Genomic DNA, 18,741 nt, shown 5'->3' on the forward strand with positions numbered 1-18,741 from the left:
CCAGCATAGCTCTGAGCAGGAGCGTGTGCAGAAGTGGTTAGTCTCACAGCACACTAGAGAATGATTTTAATGTAGCTGAAAGGTCATCCTCTATACTGGTATTATTCCAACAAGGTTTCACATACTCCTGAGCATTAAAAATAAAAGGTCTTTAAGTTGTCTTAGAATTTTATAATTTTGTGTTTTCATTTTAATGATAGTCTAAGAAATACCATAAAGACACGAATACCAGAATGTTCTGCATCACTTACATGAACGGTTCTCCATCCTGGTGAGACAGGAGTCTTGGGTGGGGGGAGTTTTAATCAATAGTAATATTAAGGCCCTGAACCTGAATGACATCTGAACCAATTACATCAGAACCTCTGGAGGCAGGTACCCTGCAGGGATTTTTTTTTAAAGACCCCCAGATGATTGAAATGTGCGCAGCATTGATCCTGACCAATCTAGATGATCCGTATCATCTTTGTTTCCTAAGTAACACGTTTCCCACCAGTACTTACCATCTCTTCAAATCCACTAGTTATATTTTAAGTACCTCCGATAAATAAATACAGAAGGCAACAAAATATATCACGGATATGTTCTTGCCAAAGCCAGGTGTTACAACATGCTGCACAAGCAAAGGTTTTGTCATCATTCTGGACACAGGCAAATGGGGGTGGTGGGGGGACGGGACCGAGTCATCACTAGAGCACTTGGTAGACCCCAGCAGACCAGAGGTCCTCCTCAGGCATGTTAGAAAACAGCAGCTCAATTTCTACAAAAACATGATCAGTTTGCCTTTTAGTTTGTATTTAATTTATGAATTTGTTTTGGTTTTGTACTTATATAAGAGCTATAAACAAAGTCTATGTTTGGTTGTCCATTTAAATAATAAATATGGTTATACATATTTAAGCAGCATTATAATACAAAGAACAAGAACATTTAAGTCAGTGTTAGGGGAGTCGGTGACATTTTTTTTTTCTTTTAAATGGATCAGACTTAAAAATGCTGATTTCATAGTTTCTGGCTCCTGGTCAAAAGAGTGGTTGAATCCAGGACCCAGGAGATGGCTTCCTCCTTTGTTGGTGGTCTTGAGAGCGTAAGATGATTCTGTCTCTCCCCAAAGCTCTCAGTATGATTGGAAAGCTGTTCCTAATATCAGAACGCTGCAAGGTTTTCCTGGCTCCCAACAGTGGTTACATTTTGACCCATCCCAGGAGGTCCATTAGGACTCCCCCAGTCTTTCCCTGGCAATGGGCATTTGGTTGGTTTCCCTAATTCCACAGAAGCTCCAAGAGGTGTGTGCATGATACAGGACCCAATCCACTCGGTCTGGGGCCTGAGTCTCTCCCATTCACCAGAGGGACATTTTGGTCATAAGAATGCAATTTTTTAACCACAAAAGGCAGGGGTGATCCCACCTCAGAATTTCCAGACAGGAATTTATTTATTATCTATCTGCTAAGAATTCAGTAATTCCTTTGAGAGGGAAGCACCTTATCAAAGGGCACCCATCATCCCCGAAGTAAGTGGTAGAGTTGCTTCTCTTGAGTGCCAGGCCTCTCCAATGACAATGTCTGTACCACACCAAATTTTCAGTAGTTTAGTGAAGACCCTAACCTTGTTTCAAGCCACACCAGAAGTCTTTAGCAGGCAAAGGTTCCAGTCTTTGAGCCCACTGCCTACAGAACCCAGTCAGCCAGAGAGAAGGAGACAATGAGTCATTTAACAACTGTGAAGTACCATTTATCTCAAAATCACAACAATAGGAAGGCTCCCCGGGGAGGAAACTTGGCATTACAAAGAACTCAAGAGATAATATAATCAAAACTTCACCAGGGCCAACAACTGCCTTCTTGACAATGTGCCCATTGGCAATTTCCAAGGCCTGTTCCTGTCAGAAGCCTTCAACTGTTGAGAATTAATGATCCTCAATGTTTACAGTTTTTAAAATGTTCTTTTGTCTAAATAAAGGGACGCTAAATCATTGTCTTATTTCTCAACTTAAAACTATAAATGCTCTAAATGACTGTCTAATAATTAACAGCACAAAGAAATCAGCTCAAGAGAGAGGAGATCGGGTGCCTGGGTGGCTCAGTAGGTTAAGCCTCTGCCTTTGGCTCAGGTCATGATCTCAGAGTCCTGGAATTGAGCCCTGCATCGGGCTCTCTGTTCAGCAGGAAGCCTACTTCCCACCCACCCACCCCCGCCCCCCCCCCACCTGCCTGTCTGCCTACTTGTGATCTCTCTCTGTCAAATAAATAAATAAAATCTTTAAAAAAAGAGAGAGAGAGAGGAAACATTCTTTGTGATGAGAGCTTGTCATAATCAATCTTGAAGTAAATGCTTCTCTGCCCAGGGCTCTGGTGAACACATATAAAGTACATAACACATATAAAGCAAGTAAGTGTCGTAGCTTCAGCATGTGAAGGCATCAAGGTGACGACATTCACTGTATTAACCAAGCAGAACTAAAGACAGACAAGAACGGGCACCATGTTTATGGTTATGTTTAACATATATGCTCCTGGTTGACATTCCATACCCCTTGTTTTCTGAAATGAACATCAGGGTACACATTTTAGAAATGGGGCCATAATTCTTTCTAGTATTTTATTTTCCTTTTTGCTCTACAGGTTTTTACCTTTACTCCCCTCTATTACTCCACCAGCTGAAAGAGAAACGATGTCTGAAGGCAGTTGTGATAAACAGGTAATCATGAGAACAGTATTTCTATAGAGTAAGACATTTCAGGAGGGAGGCAGGGATCCAGCAGGCCCAGGGCAGACTTCTGGGTACAGGGAGTTGCTTATGAGCCAGGAGTCGAAAGCAGATCTACTGTTAAACAGGGGACAGGGGAGCTGGAATCTGGGGTCTGATGGGCTCTCCAGAGACCCAGGGGGATCAAGTCACCAGGGACTGAGGGATGAAATGCTCTTTGAAATTACTGGGGAATATAACGAACTGTGGTCAGTAACAGGTTCAGAAAAGGGGCAGAAATAATTATTAAGTTGAATTTTGAAGGCCAAACCAAACATCTATTAGAGATTGTAGACTTACACATACTAAGCTTTGATGGGTAAATTCTTCTGAGTCTTGAAAAACACTCACTAAAAGGGTAGTGATCCGAATGGGAGTGGACTCTGAGGGACTTGTGAGACTCTCATGGTAGGGGAGGGCGGGAGGGGGATGGGAAGAAACCGTGAATGGACCAGTGAGAGCTCTGGGAGTTGTCTGGCACTCACCATAGCGTTTTCATCAAGGTTGCCAACATTAAGGTTCAGTTAATGAGCAATTATTACCCATGAGATCAATCTTGCTCAAAAATTTCTCTCAATACAATTGAACAGCACAATTCAGCAAGTCTCAGGGGAAGAGTCACGGTCTCTATTATTAATATTATCCTTCAGTCCCTGCATACTTTGAAAGCCATCAGGAAACCTTTAAACTGAAGCACTTCATTATACACATAATTTATATTATATATATGTATAAAGGTATAAATAGTCAGTTGAGCATCCAACTCTTGGTTTTAGCTCAAGTCATGGTCTCAGGATTGTGAGATCTCTAAAATAAATAAATGTATCTTTTAAATTAAAAAAAAAAGTATTGAATGGCTCCTTTTTTTTTTTTTTAAAGTGAGAGAGAGAGAGTAAGTGACCACAGGCACATGCAAGCCAGTGGGGGCAGGGGAGAGGGTGGGCAGGAAGGAGCAGAGGGAGAGGGAGAGGGAGAATCTTATGCAGGTTCCACTCTAATGTTTAACTGACTGAGCCACCCAGGTGCCCCCGGACTGGCTCTTTCTGAACCGGAGATTCTCGAATGATGGTGATGGCTGTCATTGGTTGAAGGCCTACTGTGTTCCATAAACTGCACTTGACATCTTATATACAATTTTCCTTTTAGATCACAGTAACGTGAGGAGACGGGCATTATTTTTTCCCATTTAAAAGTTTGATGTTATCTAGATCGGGAAAGGATGACATGTTTTATAATGGTAGAAAGAACATGTGATAAATGGGAACTTTCCAAGACCCCATGGTTATGTCCAGCAAATAAACATCTACTGAAGGACTGAACGGCGTGACACCTGTTGACAGTTCACAGGTTAAAGACTGTGAGAAATATTTTTTAAAAGTTTATATAGTTTATGGGGGAAATCGGGATATACATGCATGAAGAAGCCATCCAGGTTACATTAAAAAACTGAAAACACAAAACCAAAAAACAGTGCCATCCATTTTTGTGTATATAGCATAAAATTTCTGAATTCGTGAACAAATGAATGCGATCAGTCAACCGATCCACCAAATGTTAGATTGTAGGGTGTGGGCTCTACGAACTAAAATAGTTTAGTGAAGAGAAGCTCATTATGGACTTGCGAGGTCGCAAGATATCCTGAATGAGATGAGGTCAGAGTTGGGCCTGGAAGAATTCTACTGGAATTATCAAGAAGGGCTGAAGTCCCACTGGGCAGGGGGGATAGGGAAAAGAGGCACAGATGACCCCTTCCTGGTCCCCAGATCCCCTTCTTCAGCACCAGCCCTGCCTCCTGTCACTGTTCCCTCTCCACCTTTTGCCCTGCGCTCATCTGCTCTGCTCACATTTCCTTCTCCTGAGTTCTGCCCAGCTAGTTCACGAAATGCCTTAGAGTTGGCACCGATTTTGCTAAAGCAATCTGGATTAACCAGGAATGCCTCTGTCCTTTAGTGGACAGTGGAAAAGGCGTGTTCATCCTATGAATGATTCTAGGCTTTTGTAAGCACTGTAATGAATTATTCTTAAGGAGGCATAAATCATGATGAGTATCTCCCATTTCCAAACAGCTGTGAAGGGGCTTCCCATGGAAATTTCAGCATTTGGGAGACCCTCTTAGAAGCTGCAGAAAGTCACTCCTGGTAGTCCACAGAACAACCTTTCAACTACCTTTTGGCCTCTGCCTCAAAGTCAAGGCCAACATAAACACACCCTCTCAGATTTTGATGACAGGGACATAGCACACAGCCCAAAGCTCCCCCATACACTGAGGTCTTGTTTCCCAGGAATCAGAAAAGCATCTCCCAGCTCAGTCTTCCTGAATCTTTTCTAACTTGGCTTCTGTCCGAGATTCCTGGAATGACTGTCCCTTTGGTCCTTATCTCATGACAGGGGAAGCACTGCCTTAGTGCAGAGTCATGAATTGGTTGGGCTTTTAGAAAAATCTGTACCTTCAGTTGTGGGCAAAGATTGTTAGGATTGTAGTAACCCTCCTAGGACTAACTCCTTTTTTACTCTGAAAAGCCTCCCAGCACTGCACCATTGTGTTTCATTCTTGTCCTCTCTGGTTCTGTTTTTCAGGAACAATATGACACACTGAGAGCTGTGCTCAGCAGCAGACCTGTCTTTCCAAACATAGCTCACTTCTGGATTGAAAAGAGTGGTTTCCCTTTTTACAGGTTGGGAGACGGCTTCTGTTTTGTTCCTGCCTGTGAGCCAGGAGCACTGTCCTTGACAGAAAAGATGCGCCGCAGCCCTGAGATCTCTCTCAGTTACAATTGTAACTCTGAGTTACAATTGAGTTACAATTGTAAACTCTGTCAGACTCCGGGGCTTGTGTTTCCAAACTAGGGTTCTAAATAACCCTTCAAGCACAAGGAAGGAAGCTCACAGAAGATTCTGAGAAAGAAGGAGAAGAACAAGAACAGTGCAGGAAAGTTTCACCACCGTGAGGAGGAGTCAGGTGTTCGTACCAGTCCTGCAGTGGGAAATGTGTTTTGAGATTCTGGGGCCAGTCTCTCACAAAAGATTTTCTTGTGAGGGCTGACATTTTTTTCCCCTCTGGGATTTAAAAAATCCTGGGTCTATGCATTCAATACTTTGATGCCAAAGTCTTGCCCTTTTTTAACATAATATTTTAAAAACCCTACCCTATCATAGGAACAGAACAGTAAGGTAGAAAGAGGCTACACAGATTTGAAGGGAGTGTTTTTGGTGACCAAGATCAGAGCATCTAGTTGTGTGGGTTATATAACTCCAGCTCATTTTTGCTTCCTGTCTGGGGTATTATTTCCTGGTAAAAGTGGGGGGAAAGTCCCAGCACTTGATAGGCCTGCTTTCCCTGAAGTTAACAGATTGCCCACAGGAAAGCCGTCAGCATGTGCCAGCCCTCCACTGAAGAAGGACCAGGTTCAGGGCCTGGCACGGTGCAGCCGAGTGGCATTGCTCCCAGAACTCTGTTCCAATAAAGAGCCATTGTGGGATGTGAACCCTTCAATGTACCAGACAAATGACTGAAATGAAAAGCACAATGCATGTGAATGGAACCAGAAACTTGAATGGGGTGGTAATCACTTCCTTAGTGTGGGTCACAGCGTTTCTCAGGTAACTTAGTTCTGTAATTCAGTCCTTGCCTAGTGGAATAGTACAGATTTCCATTTATCAGTTGATAAGTGAGGATGATTACTGTCTAACCATGAAGCGATACAGGTTCTTAGCACTGGAGGGGAACGGACGTGGAAAACGGCTAGGGGAGGTGCGGAAGGGTGGGTGTTCATCGCCAAGAGACAAGACATATGAAGAGAAGAAAGTGCTGATTCTCTTTGCATGTGATCAACACAACTATAGTTCAGCTCTCTCGGGAAACTGGAAACCCTATCTGATTCTAAACCAGGCCTAGGGCTTTAAAAAGTGAGAATGAGGTCTGAGGCATGAAGTGGGGACAGGCGTGGGGACAAAGGCCCAGGCTAAAGGCATCTACCGTGTGGCTGACACCCATCTGTGGAGCTTTGGGTCCCACAGCCTGGGTATCTAGTGCTTAGATCCAAATAATGAGGACCGGGAGGAACATGGCGCTAATTCAGCTGGGCCCCAGTTTCCATCTGGGTAACCTGGACCAACTCTTTACACAACAGGTGACTTTATTGCAAACAAAACAAACCGAACCCCAAAGCCGATGCCATGGTCACCTACACTTTCTCAAATGAATCGATCAGAAGGCACAGTTGAATCTGACCCCTTACACCACACAAAAGCTGATCTTTCGGCTGGACCTGCCCTCCATGTTTTTGCCTCTGAGCCAATGATATTTGTCACCTAATCATTTTTGACCAGAAACATGGTTGGTCTCAAAGAAGCCTCTTTCCTTCCAATCTGGAGCTTGATACTGATCCCTTGGTCTATGTACTTCCCGACCAATGCAACCATCAGCAATCTATGCCTGTACACTTGTACCACTTCAGTAAAAACATCCACTTCAGACTAAATAAATAAAATTAATAGAATGAAAACATCACAACTATCTGTGAAAGGATGCAAATATTTCAACAAAAAAGCCATTTGGTTCAGTGTCTACAACGACAAGAGATTATGATAAATGCGCGTCGGTTGTTTCAAATTATGGTTATGCCTTTACATAATAGGCAGATTGTATCTGGCTGAAAATCCAAATAAAATCTTTCTTTCAGTAACCCAGCTGTAAATTCCCCCATGTTATCAACTCACCGGAATTAAGCAAAATGATGGATTTGAGGCACACGAACTCCTCTCCCTGGACATTCATCATACGGAACCGAGATGATGTAGCCATCAACATGTCAAAGATCTCCACCATGCCCTCTACACATTTTCCCTGGTTCCTATGAAAACACAGCAAATAAAAAAAAAATAGTTATTAAAGCACAGAAAATCTGGTGCTCCTGGGTGGTTCAGCTGTGTGACTCTTGATTTTGGCTCAGGTCACAATCTCAGTGCTGTGAGATCAAATCCCACGTCGGGCTCCGGGCTCCACAGGAAGTCTGCTTGAGAGTCTCTTCTTCCTTCTCCCTCTGCCCCTCCCCTTGCTCACATGCTGGCTCATGCTCTTTCTTTCTCAAATAAGTCTTAAAAAAATAAATAAATAAAGCCCAGAAAGCTTTCAGACCCTATAGGTTCACTTTCATAAAAATCTACTGGCTCCGAATCTGTAACAAAAAACTGCAGTCCATTCTCTTCATGAAACATGAATGTATCGTTTGAATTCTTGAAGGCAAAAAAAAAAAAAAAGTTTTTCCATCAATAAAACATTTCACTTCAAATTCCTAGAAGAGACATATTGTTCAATTCCCAAATCTGCCTTGTTAAATACTGAGTTCATCAAAGAGAACAAAGGAAGTACCTTTTCTAACATCAGTTATAGAAATTTTTTCTAGATAGGTCCACTGATGCAAGGGAAACAAAAGCAAAAACTGACTATTGGGACTACATCAAAATCAAAAGCTTCTGCACAATGAAGGAAACAATTAATAAAACTAAAAGACAACCTACTGAAAGGGAGAAGATATTTGCAAATGACATATCCAATAGAGGGTCAGTATTCAAAATATATAAAAAACTTACTCCACTCAGCAACAAAAAAACAAAAAACCCAACTTAAAAAATGGGTAGAAACCATGAACAGCCATTTCTCCAAAGAAGACATATAGTTGGCCAACAGACACATGCCTGACATCACTGATCAGGGAAACGTAAATCAAAACCATAATGAGATATCACCTCACACCTGTCAGAATGGGTAAAATCAACAACACAACAATAGGTGTTGGCAAGGATGTGGAGAAAAAGGAACACTTGTGCACTCTTGGTGGGAATACAGACTGGTACAGCCACCGTGCAAACACTATGGAGGTTCTTCAAAAAGTTAAAAATAGGGGCACCTGGGTGGCTCAGTGGGTTAAAGCCTCTGCCTTCGGCTTGGGTCATGGTCTCAGGGTCCTGGGATCGAGCCCAGTGTCAGGCTCTCCGCTCAGCGGGAAGCCTGCTTCCTCCTCTCTCTCTGCCTGCCTCTCTGCCTATTGTGATCTCTGTCTGTCAAATAAATAAATAAAAATCTTGGGGGAAATACCCTATGATTCAGCAATTGCACCACTGGGTATTTACCCGAAGAATTAAAAAACACAAATTCAAAGGCATACACATACCCTTATGTTTATAACAGCATTTTTTATAATAGCCAAGATACGGAAGCAGACCAAGTGTCTTCTGATTGATGAACGGATAAAGAAGTTGGGGTACAGTTATACCGTGGAGTATTATTCAGACATAACAAAGAGTGGAATCTACTCATTTACAGCAATATGGATAGAGCTAAAGGATATAATGCTGAGTGAAGTAAGTCTGTCAGGAAAAGACAAATTCCATTAACATGTGGAATTTAAGAAACAAAACAAATGCGCAAAGGGGAAAGAAAGAGACAAACCAGGAAACAGACTCTTAACTACTGAGAACAAACTGACCAGTTACCAGCACGCAGGTGGGTGGGGGATGGGGGATACAGGGAATGGGGATTATGGAGGGCACCTGCTGTGATGAGCACTGGGTGGTGTATGGAAGTGTTGAATCACCATATTGTACACATGAAACTAACATAAAAACTGGACACCAACTGGAATTAAAATAAAAACTTAAAAAAAAATACAGAGGTCTTCAACCTATGGGTAATCAAAAATGATTAAGATTCAGGTAAATGATTTGTCTAGGTATTTATTGATCTGCTACTATATTCTTTGTGGTAATTAGGGAATAAAAACAGGGCCTCTACTCTGAATATGCTCAAAACCTTGAAACAATATAATCAGGTTTAACAGACTAGTATAAAGTGCTTTTGAAATATAGAAGGAAGTGTCATAAGGGACTGTGCCTGGGCTGGAACCATTCATGTTGCCAAGGATGACCAGTAAGGATTCACCTAGTAGCTGGCATTTGAGTTGACAATTTAAGAAATGTAGGCTTTCATGGAGCAGGAGTATGAAAGCATCATTGGAAGAGGATCTTAGACATGGACAGGAAGAGCATAGTGAAGGTACAAAAGAGACAAGGGGTTAATCTGAGAAAGGAGAAAAAGGTCAGGTGATGAAGGATGTCTTATGTTATAAGAAACTTAGGCTTTTTCCCTGTGAAACAGAGCCTTGGCATCGAGGATTTAACATTAGTAGTGGCAATTATTAAACAAGCAAACCTGAAGGTTCATAACATGTTACATTTAAAAAATAAGGTATTGGGGGCACCTGGGTGGCTCAGTCGTTGGGCATCTGCCTTCAGCTCAGGTCATGATCCCAGGGTCCTGGGATTGAGCCCCGCATCAGGCTCCCTGCTCAGCAAGGAGCCTGCTTCTCCCTCTCCCTCTGCCTGCTGCTCCCTCTGCTTATGCTCTCCCTCTCTCTGTCAAATAAATAAAATCTTTAAAAAATAAATGAATAAAAATAAAAAAGTATTGATAACTTTTCCATAGGGTTGTTGCAGAAGTTCAATGAGATAATACATGTGAAAGGAACTCCATCTTTTTGTTCACAGGCTGAATTGGGGTAATGTTGTCTTTGAAGGGGACAAGAAGAATTTAAAATATCCTATGCATATGCAAACACATATTTGTGAAAAATATAATAATTTAAAGCATGAATAGTAAGCACATTGTTCAGCACTTTATTTTTAATTAATGTATTTTGGATCCTTTATCAACTATCCTTTTTTTGTTGTTGTTTATTTTCAGCATAACAGTGTTCATTGTTTTTGCACCACACCCAGTGCTCCATGCAATACGTGCCCTCCCTATTACCCACCACCTGGTTCCTCAAACTCCCACCCCCCCCCCCCGCCCCTTCAAAACCCTCTGGTTGTTTTTCAGAGTCCACAGTCTATCATGGTTCATCTCCCCTTCCAGTTTCCCTCTCCTCTCCATCTCCCCATGTCCTCCATGTTCTTTGTTATGCTCCACAAATAAGTGAGACCATATGATACTTGACTCTCTCTGCTTGACTTATTTCGCTCAGCATAATCTCTTCCAGTCCCGTCCATGTTGCTACAAAAGTTGGGTATTCATCCTTTCTGATGGAGGCATAATACTCCATTGTGTATATGGATCACATCTTCCTTATCCATTCGTCCGTTGAAGGGCATCTTGGTTCTTTCCACAGTTTGGCGACCGTGGCCATTGCTGCAATAAACATTGGGGTACAGATGGCCCTTCTTTTCACTACATCTGTATCTTTGGGGTAAATACCCAGCAGTGCAATTGCTGGGTCATAGGGAAGCTCTATTCTTAATTTCTTGAGGAATCTCCACACTGTTCTCCAAAGTGGCTGCACTAACTTGCATTCCCACTAACAGTGTAAGAGGGTTCCCCTTTCTCCACATCCTCTCCAACACACGTTGTTTCCTGTCTTGCTAATTTTGGCCATTCTAACTGGTGTCAGGTGGCATCTCAGTGTGGTTTTAATTTGAATCTCCCTGATGGCTAGTGATGATGAACATTTTTTCATGTGTCTGATAGCCATTTGTATGTCTTCGTTGGAGAAGTGTCTGTTCATATCTTCTGCCCATTTTTTGATATGATTATCTGTTTTGTGTGTGTTGAGTTTGAGAAGTTCTTTATAGATCCTGGATATCAACCTTTTGTCTGTACTGTCATTTGCAAATATCTTCTCCCATTCCGTGGGTTGCCTCTTTGTTTTGTTGACTGTTTCCTTTGCTGTGCAGAAGCTTTTGATCTTTATCAACTATTATTAACAGCTGCATAACTGTTTCTAATAGCATAAGTTTTGCCCTGAATGATGTGCAAAAATTTTTGAACCATTTCTTTGTTGGCTGACATTTCACTTGACTTTAAGTATTTTGCTGTCACAAACATTTCATGAAATAACTATTCTTATGTTTTTGTCTTCAGACACATGAATAGAGAGCTATAGAAAAATTTCTAGAAGTAGAATTGCTAGATTAGAAGACTTAAGCATTTTTAATATTGGTAAATAGTTCAAACCTTGCTGCCAAAAAGCTTGTACCAATAGGATTTTGGTAGAAAAATATGTTGGTATAAGGTTTTTCTCTAAGAGTCCTGCTCTTATCCTTTGCTGATATTTTTCTATTGGGTTATTAGTCATTTTCAGGTTGATTCTTAACCACTCATTATATATTGTAGCCCTTTGCTCTATGCGCATTCAATGTTTTTCTACTGGATTGTCGTGTTTTTCTTTTTTTTTTTTTTTGGTGTTTTCTTTGGAAAAATATTTAATTATTACATAATAGATCCACCAAGTTTATTGTTTAGAACAGTATATCTTGCTTGAAAAGGTCATTTCCCTTTCAGTAATAGATAAAAAATTATCTTATGTTTCCCTCTAGTACACTTTCACATTTTCATACTTAAATATTTCATCTTCTAGGATTTATTTTTTACAACAACTGTACTGAAATATAGTCACATATCATATCATATCATTCATTCATTTAAAGCATACAGTTCAATGGATTTTAGTACAGTCCCAAAGCTGCTGTTCGGGGTTTACTTTGTGTGATATTTGAGAAAGGATTCAGCTTCGTATTTGTCCCAGGCAGCTAGGTAATCTTAACACCATATATGGAATTAACCACTGATGTAAAATATGCTAAGTACTTTCAATAAATCCATTTCCTTCTCACAACTGCCTTTTAAAGTAGTATTATTTTTGTTATTGTCCAAATGAGGGAATTAGGACTCAAAACTATTAAGTCAATCCAGACTATCTACCACCAGCGGAAAGACTTCCAACAAGATTTTCCTTGTCTTCCTTTTTCACCCTACTTTAACTCATACTTGCCCATTATCTACCAGGCCTTGTGCTAGACAAAAAGGTACAGAGAAGACAGCCACGGGCCTTGTTCATAAAGAGATCCAAAACAGGGGCAAGACAGACAGGGAGAAAAGACAGGTGCAAAGCCACAGGCTATCTTCCCCCAGAAAAAGTGCAGAAAGAAAGTCTTACCAGTAATGTCAGCCTCCCCACATTTAACCCACATGTACTGAAGCAATTGCCATAGTCTTCTCCGATAAAGGTAAATGAGATTTTAGGTGAAGTGTTTAGAATGACATGTGGCACACAGTGGCAGCTGTATATAACTATTCCTAGGAGACACCTGGATAAATGGAGCCACAGATGTTCATGGAGAGGTTGGCCTTTTTACCGAAAGTGTCCAGAAAACAATCGCCAGAGTGCATTTTGCTTTGACTGTGGCATCCGTGTTCATGGAAGCTCTCTAGAAACACGGGAATCTTTAAAAGCTACGTTATACAACAGGAGGTTGAGACCGTGGTCACACCGTAGCGTGACTTGGCCCAAAGCAGGGACAGCACACTACAAGGGAGTGTTTCTTATCCTGAAGGTGATATTTTTTAAAGTAGCACATTTTCTTTATAGTGAAAAAATAAACAAGGATAGAGGGAAATGTTTGGTGGATGAAGCTTTAAAAATAACAACCCATAGCCAAAATAGAGAAATGTTCCTTTCTCAGTGTAAAGTCTGTTTTTTTAACAGACTGCACGCAGGCAGGGGAGGAAATCTCAGTGTGGGAGGGAACCCGTGCTCACCTGCTGTGAGCAAAAGTTCACTTCAGAAACTGAGAAAGTGGAGCCCTAACAATTCTCCTTCCCTGTGTCCCTTCTCAAGAGTCTCCCACATTTTCCCAGGAGAAGCTGGTTCTTAAGTGTCTCCCTCTTCAGCCTCTTCTCCCTGGACATGCTGTCAAGTAAGTGTGTGTGAGGATGAGTGTGTCTGAGTGTGTGAGAGCATGAGTGTGTGAGTGAGAGTGTGTGTGTGAGAGTGAGTGTGAGTGTGTGTGTATGAGAGACAGAGAGTGACTGTGAGCATGGGTGAGTGTGGGTGTGCGTATGTGTTTTTCTTTAGAGGATGTGGAAGGAGCAGACATTAAGTATAAATCATTGAGCCATGATAAGAAGACCCCGGGGCTTACCTTCCATGAAAACAAAAGTGCTTCTCAACTTTGAGGGCTCCTGGGGGATAGTCATTCAATAAAGCTACAGTTTTCTAAGCAGTGCTGTAAGAGTCTTGAAGAACTTTACACTGACATCTCTATAAGATTAAACTCACTGTCCTTTCAATGGGGAAAACTCACTTGTTCTAAACACTTCAGCCAATCCACTATCTGTGTAATAAATTAAAAATATGTGTTTTGAGAGGCGCTTGGGTGGCTCAGTTGGTGAAGTGTCTTGACTCGTGGTTTCAGGGCTCAGGTCATGGCCTCAGGGTTGTGAGTTGGAACCCCTGAGTCAGGCTCTGTGCTGGGCGTAGAACCTGCTTAAGATTCTCTCTCTCCCTCTCCCTCTGCCCCTTCCCATCCCTCTCTAAATAGAAAATAAAATAAAATAAATGAAATAAAATAAATAAAATAAAATAAAGTATGTGACCCTGCAGGTGTTTCTTCACTAGAACATTGCCCTCTTGGAAATAACTGCCTGGTCGCGTGGCAGAATGGGTTTCCCATGAGTGCTGTGGGCATGGGAGAAAAGGCTGGTGATGTGAGCTAGTGAACGGTCATCCTCAGATCAGGTACAAACCGATGTGGCCTTCAAAGGGTGGACAGACCCTTGTTGGCTGCCTCACACAAAGGGACCCTTCACTGTGCACTAAAGTCATTACATGTTGGGGTCAGGGCTTCCTTTTCAAAGTCCTACTGAAATATTCTCTACTAACTTCAAGAGCCAATCAGACTAGAGCATTTAACTCCATTTCAGATGGGATGGAAAAGCCAACAGCATGGAAAAGCCAACAGCACCAGAAATCGGTGATTACTAAGATTCTGAAGGTAAAGTTACTACAATAAGATAAAATGAGGCAAAATCTGTAAAGTGTTCCTAAGGTGGAGAAACATGTGGGGTATAAAGACCAAGATTTATTTATTTTTTTTAAGATTTTATTTATTTATTTGACAGAGATCATAAGCAGGCAGAGAGAGGAAGGGAAGCAGGCTCCCCGCTGAGCAGAGAGCCTGATGTGGGACTCGATCCCAGGACCCAGAGATCATGACCTGAGCTGAAGGCAGAGGCTTTAACCCACTGAGCCATTCAGGCATCCCCAAGATTTTTTTTTTTAAGATTTTATTTATTTATTTGACAGAGAGAGATCACAAGTAGGCAGGCAGAGAGAGAGGAGGAAGCAGGCTCCCTGCGGAGCAGAGAGCCCGATGTAGGGCTCGATCCCAGGACCTTGAGATCATGACCCGAGCCGAAGGCAGCGGCTTAATCCACTGAGCCACCCAGGCACCCCCCCCCCCAAGGTTTATTTTTAAAGGAAGCACAACCACATAGATCAGAAGCCATTTACCAAGCAGACCAGCCCATGACCCCCGCTGTAGGACACGACAGCCTGACAAAGACCTCCAACCCGTTACATCAGTCCATGTTCAGAGCACCTCACAACCTCCTTGTGAGATTGCTCTGCTCCTTACCCTCTTCAGATGCAGTCCGCCTGCACTTAAGTAGTGGGAGAAGGAACAGAACTTGAAAAAACATTTGCTCATGGCATGTCCTGGAAGTTTCCTCTATAGAAACGAAAGCCAGTTTTTCAGGCACACGTAGGTACTATTCCTCCAATGGGAGATAAGAGTCCTAAGGCAGGTAGGCAGGTCAAACCGTCCTTATATCTTCCAAAATAATCTTACAAAATTCCCCATAGCCTCTCCTCATCCGAAAAGACATGGAATAAATGGAAGCAGAGAACCCAGGAGATCAACGTAAGACTCTTAATGGAGTTGTCCTGCAAAGACAGTGCAATGTGGGTAGAAAAAGATTACAAATTAAGATGCTGTCTAAAATCAACAGTGGCAGGTTTGGGTGTGTTTTTTTTTTTTAAGATTTTACTTATTTACTTGACAGACAGAGATCACAAGTAGGCATAGAGAGAGGAGGAAGCAGACTCCCCGCTGAACAGAGAGCCCGATGCGGGGCTTGATCCCAGGACCCTGAGATCATGAGCTGAGCCGAAGGCAGAGGCTTTAACCCACTGAGCCACCCAGGCCCCCCTAGGTTTGGGTGTATTTAAAGAGTTTCTGTATCTTTGATGCTACAAAACCTCAAAGCACGTGCTCTGAGATGCTGTGACTCTATAACTATTCGTATGATCCAGAGGTTCAGAGAGACAACTCTCTGGCATGTGGAACAAAATGCTCAAGACGGCAAATACTAAGCTATATAGCCTGAAAGATGCAAAATTTGAATGTCTGTATCTCATGGTGGATTACTGGAGAAGAGAGTGGTTTAGACCTTGGTGTCTGACAACCTAGGTTCACATTATGCCACATCTATCTACCAATTATGTGACCTTGAACCAGTTATTTAAACTGTGTGCCCGAATGCACATTTAGACAGAATCATCCACATGAGACTGTACATTGAATAAGAAATAATTAATCCATTGGGATGTGATGGCTGTTTGATCCGGCAGTTTGCCGATGTGGATCAGTAAAGATACAGGACTGGTCGTGGGGCAGGGCCATACAAAAGATTTGCTCTCTTAGTGCCAAATAGCAAGAAGCAGAGAGAGCAAGCTAGAAAGGTCTGTCACAACGTGATAGCAGAATATCGGATTAAGTCGTCCTCTGAAATAAATGGGAAATAAATGGGAAGGCTATTTTTTCTTTTCTTTTTGAGACAGCTGTACTGCCAAAGAAATCACAGCCTGAATTACAAATCCAAAAGCCTTGGGGGTGTCTGGGTGGCTCCGTCGGTTAAACGTCTGTCTCTTGATTTCTGTCAAGATCTCATGGTTGTAAGATAGAATCCTGTACCAGTTCCCTCACTCAGTGCAGTCTGCTTAAGATTCTCTCTCCCTCTCCCACGGACCCTTCCCACTCCTCTCCATCTCTCTCTTAAAAAAAAAAAGAAGAAGAAGCCTCTGAGTTTTTAAGCCTTCAATCCTAACATTTCAGCTGCTCAACATAGTAAAGTTTAATTCTTTTTTCGTCACTGTCCAATGTAGGCAGCTTCCTTGGTAAGGTGACTTTCCCATTCAGGGACCCAGGATCCTTCTGACCTCTAGCTCTGCCGTTGAGGTCCCTGAAATGTTCGTTACGTGGTCAGCTGCTGGGGAAAGGGCTGAGACAGGCACAGAGGAGCACACTAGCAGGAAGTGCTGAGAGCTCACCCAAAGGACCGGCTTCTCCCCACTCACTACAGATGTGGCCGAGAAGAAGAAATGCAAAGAAAGAACCTTCCAGAAAGTGAAGCCAGGGTGCATGGAGATCAGCGGAAAGCTTCTTCTTCCTAGAGGACAGATTCAGGGATTAATCAGAAAACTTTCGGGCTCCTGTTCATAGAAGCCTCCTCTTTCTGCCCAGAACTTCACAACTGCTGTGTGAGAGTGACACTCACTATTCCCTGCTCCCTTTTTTCTCGGTGGGAGTTTTTACCACAGTTTTCTGCCCTCCCTCCAACACTGAATATGAAGTTTATCTGTGGGGTGAGGCTGCCCGTCCAGGAAGAGACCCATCCATGCTCCATGGAGGGGATGGCTCATCCCTAAGAAATCTTTCAGTAGATGAACTTGGAGCTGGACTGTCTTCCTAGGGAAGGAGCAGGGCATGTTCTATGTGTGGGAGGAATGGATATTTGGTAACTGGAAGCAAAGACTGACAAAGATTGTTGTATTCTCCAAAACGCATCTCCTTTCTCCTCCATTTCCTCCCAGACAACATCTCCCAGTCTCCCTTGCCATTAGGAGTGGCCAGGTGGCTGGATTCTGCCCAATGAAAAGGAATGAAATAGGGAAGAAGCAGGTGTGCCTTTCCCCATCCTTTTCCCTGTTTACTGCCCAAATGAAGAGCATTCCTAGGACCTAGTAGAATGGGAACTAAAAGTTAGAAGGATCCTGGTATCTGAATGAGATCACTTATTAAGATGCCTATACTAGACAATGACCTGAGTAAGAAATACATTTTCATGTGTTAAACAGCTGACATTTCAGGGATATCTGTAGCAACCATTAGCCCGAACCCCATGATATAGAATAGACGCATGAGTCTGATTACTCCCTGCCCCAGCCCATTGCTGAAACACTGACACACAGACACACTTAGGATGCAAAGACAGACTTTATCTTCTGTAGGCATAGCTACTGACTTGATCAAAGGGATATAAGAAATGTGGGGCGCCTGGGTGGCTCAGTGGGTTAAGGCCTCTGCCTTCAGTTCAGGTCATGATCCCAGGGTCCTGGGATCGAGCCCCACATTGGGCTCTCTGCTCTGCAGGGAGCCTGCTTCCTCCTCTCTCTCTGCCTGCCTCTCTGCCTAGTTGTGATTTCTCTCTGTCAAATAAATAAAAATATTAAAAAAAAAAAAGAAATGTATTCTCGGACACCTTCTTTATAGAGTCTAATCATTTCCAAATGGCATGAATCGGAAAGATGTCAATGAGTATATGGCATTTGATGTAGGTCTCCTAGGATAGATTGAGTAAGAGGAAGAACATTCCAGGCAGATTAAATGGTATCAGTAAAACTTAACAGGTGGAACTGATGAAAGGAGTGATCAAGGAATCTAGCTGGTAGAGTTTGGTGCTTATAAGGAGAGACACTTAGAAAAAGCTTAGTCAGCATGTGGAATGGTTAATAAAAAGCTTAAGAGATACTGTGTAAGGAAAGACCATGTAAAGCTTAATAGTGGGTGACATGATCAAGTAAGTGCTTTGCTATATTTAATTTGGCGTCAGTGTGCAGAGGAGAATGAGGGAGACAGGAGAGTCTGGAAAGAGACTGCAGGCATGAGGAAGGAAGAGAACGCACAAGACAGTGACAATGGTTACGAGAATAAGGGATATTTTCGAAATCTGTGAAGGGAGAATCCACAGACTTGGGTGAGTGATCTACAATGTTGGGCAAAGAAAGGAAGAATTTAAAGACACCTTTGAAATTGTATGTCAGAGTGACTGGAAAGAAACAGAAAAAGAAACAGAAAAAATGCAGAAATAAAGAAACTCAG

General features: G+C 42.4%; 1 protein-coding gene across 1 annotated transcript in view; it reads right to left on the reverse strand.

Annotated features, from left to right (window-relative positions):
• LOC123942082 (estrogen receptor) overlaps positions 1–18,741 on the reverse strand; it is an 82,866-nt gene that overhangs the window by 35,074 nt on the left and 29,051 nt on the right. The window contains exon 3 of the mRNA XM_046006035.1: positions 7,468–7,601. Within this exon, the coding sequence (XP_045861991.1) occupies positions 7,468–7,601 (134 nt within the window). The remainder of the gene's footprint in view (positions 1–7,467; positions 7,602–18,741) is intronic.

The sequence above is a fragment of the Meles meles genome, chromosome 5, assembly GCF_922984935.1.
Source record: "Meles meles chromosome 5, mMelMel3.1 paternal haplotype, whole genome shotgun sequence".
Lineage (NCBI taxonomy): Eukaryota > Metazoa > Chordata > Mammalia > Carnivora > Mustelidae > Meles > Meles meles.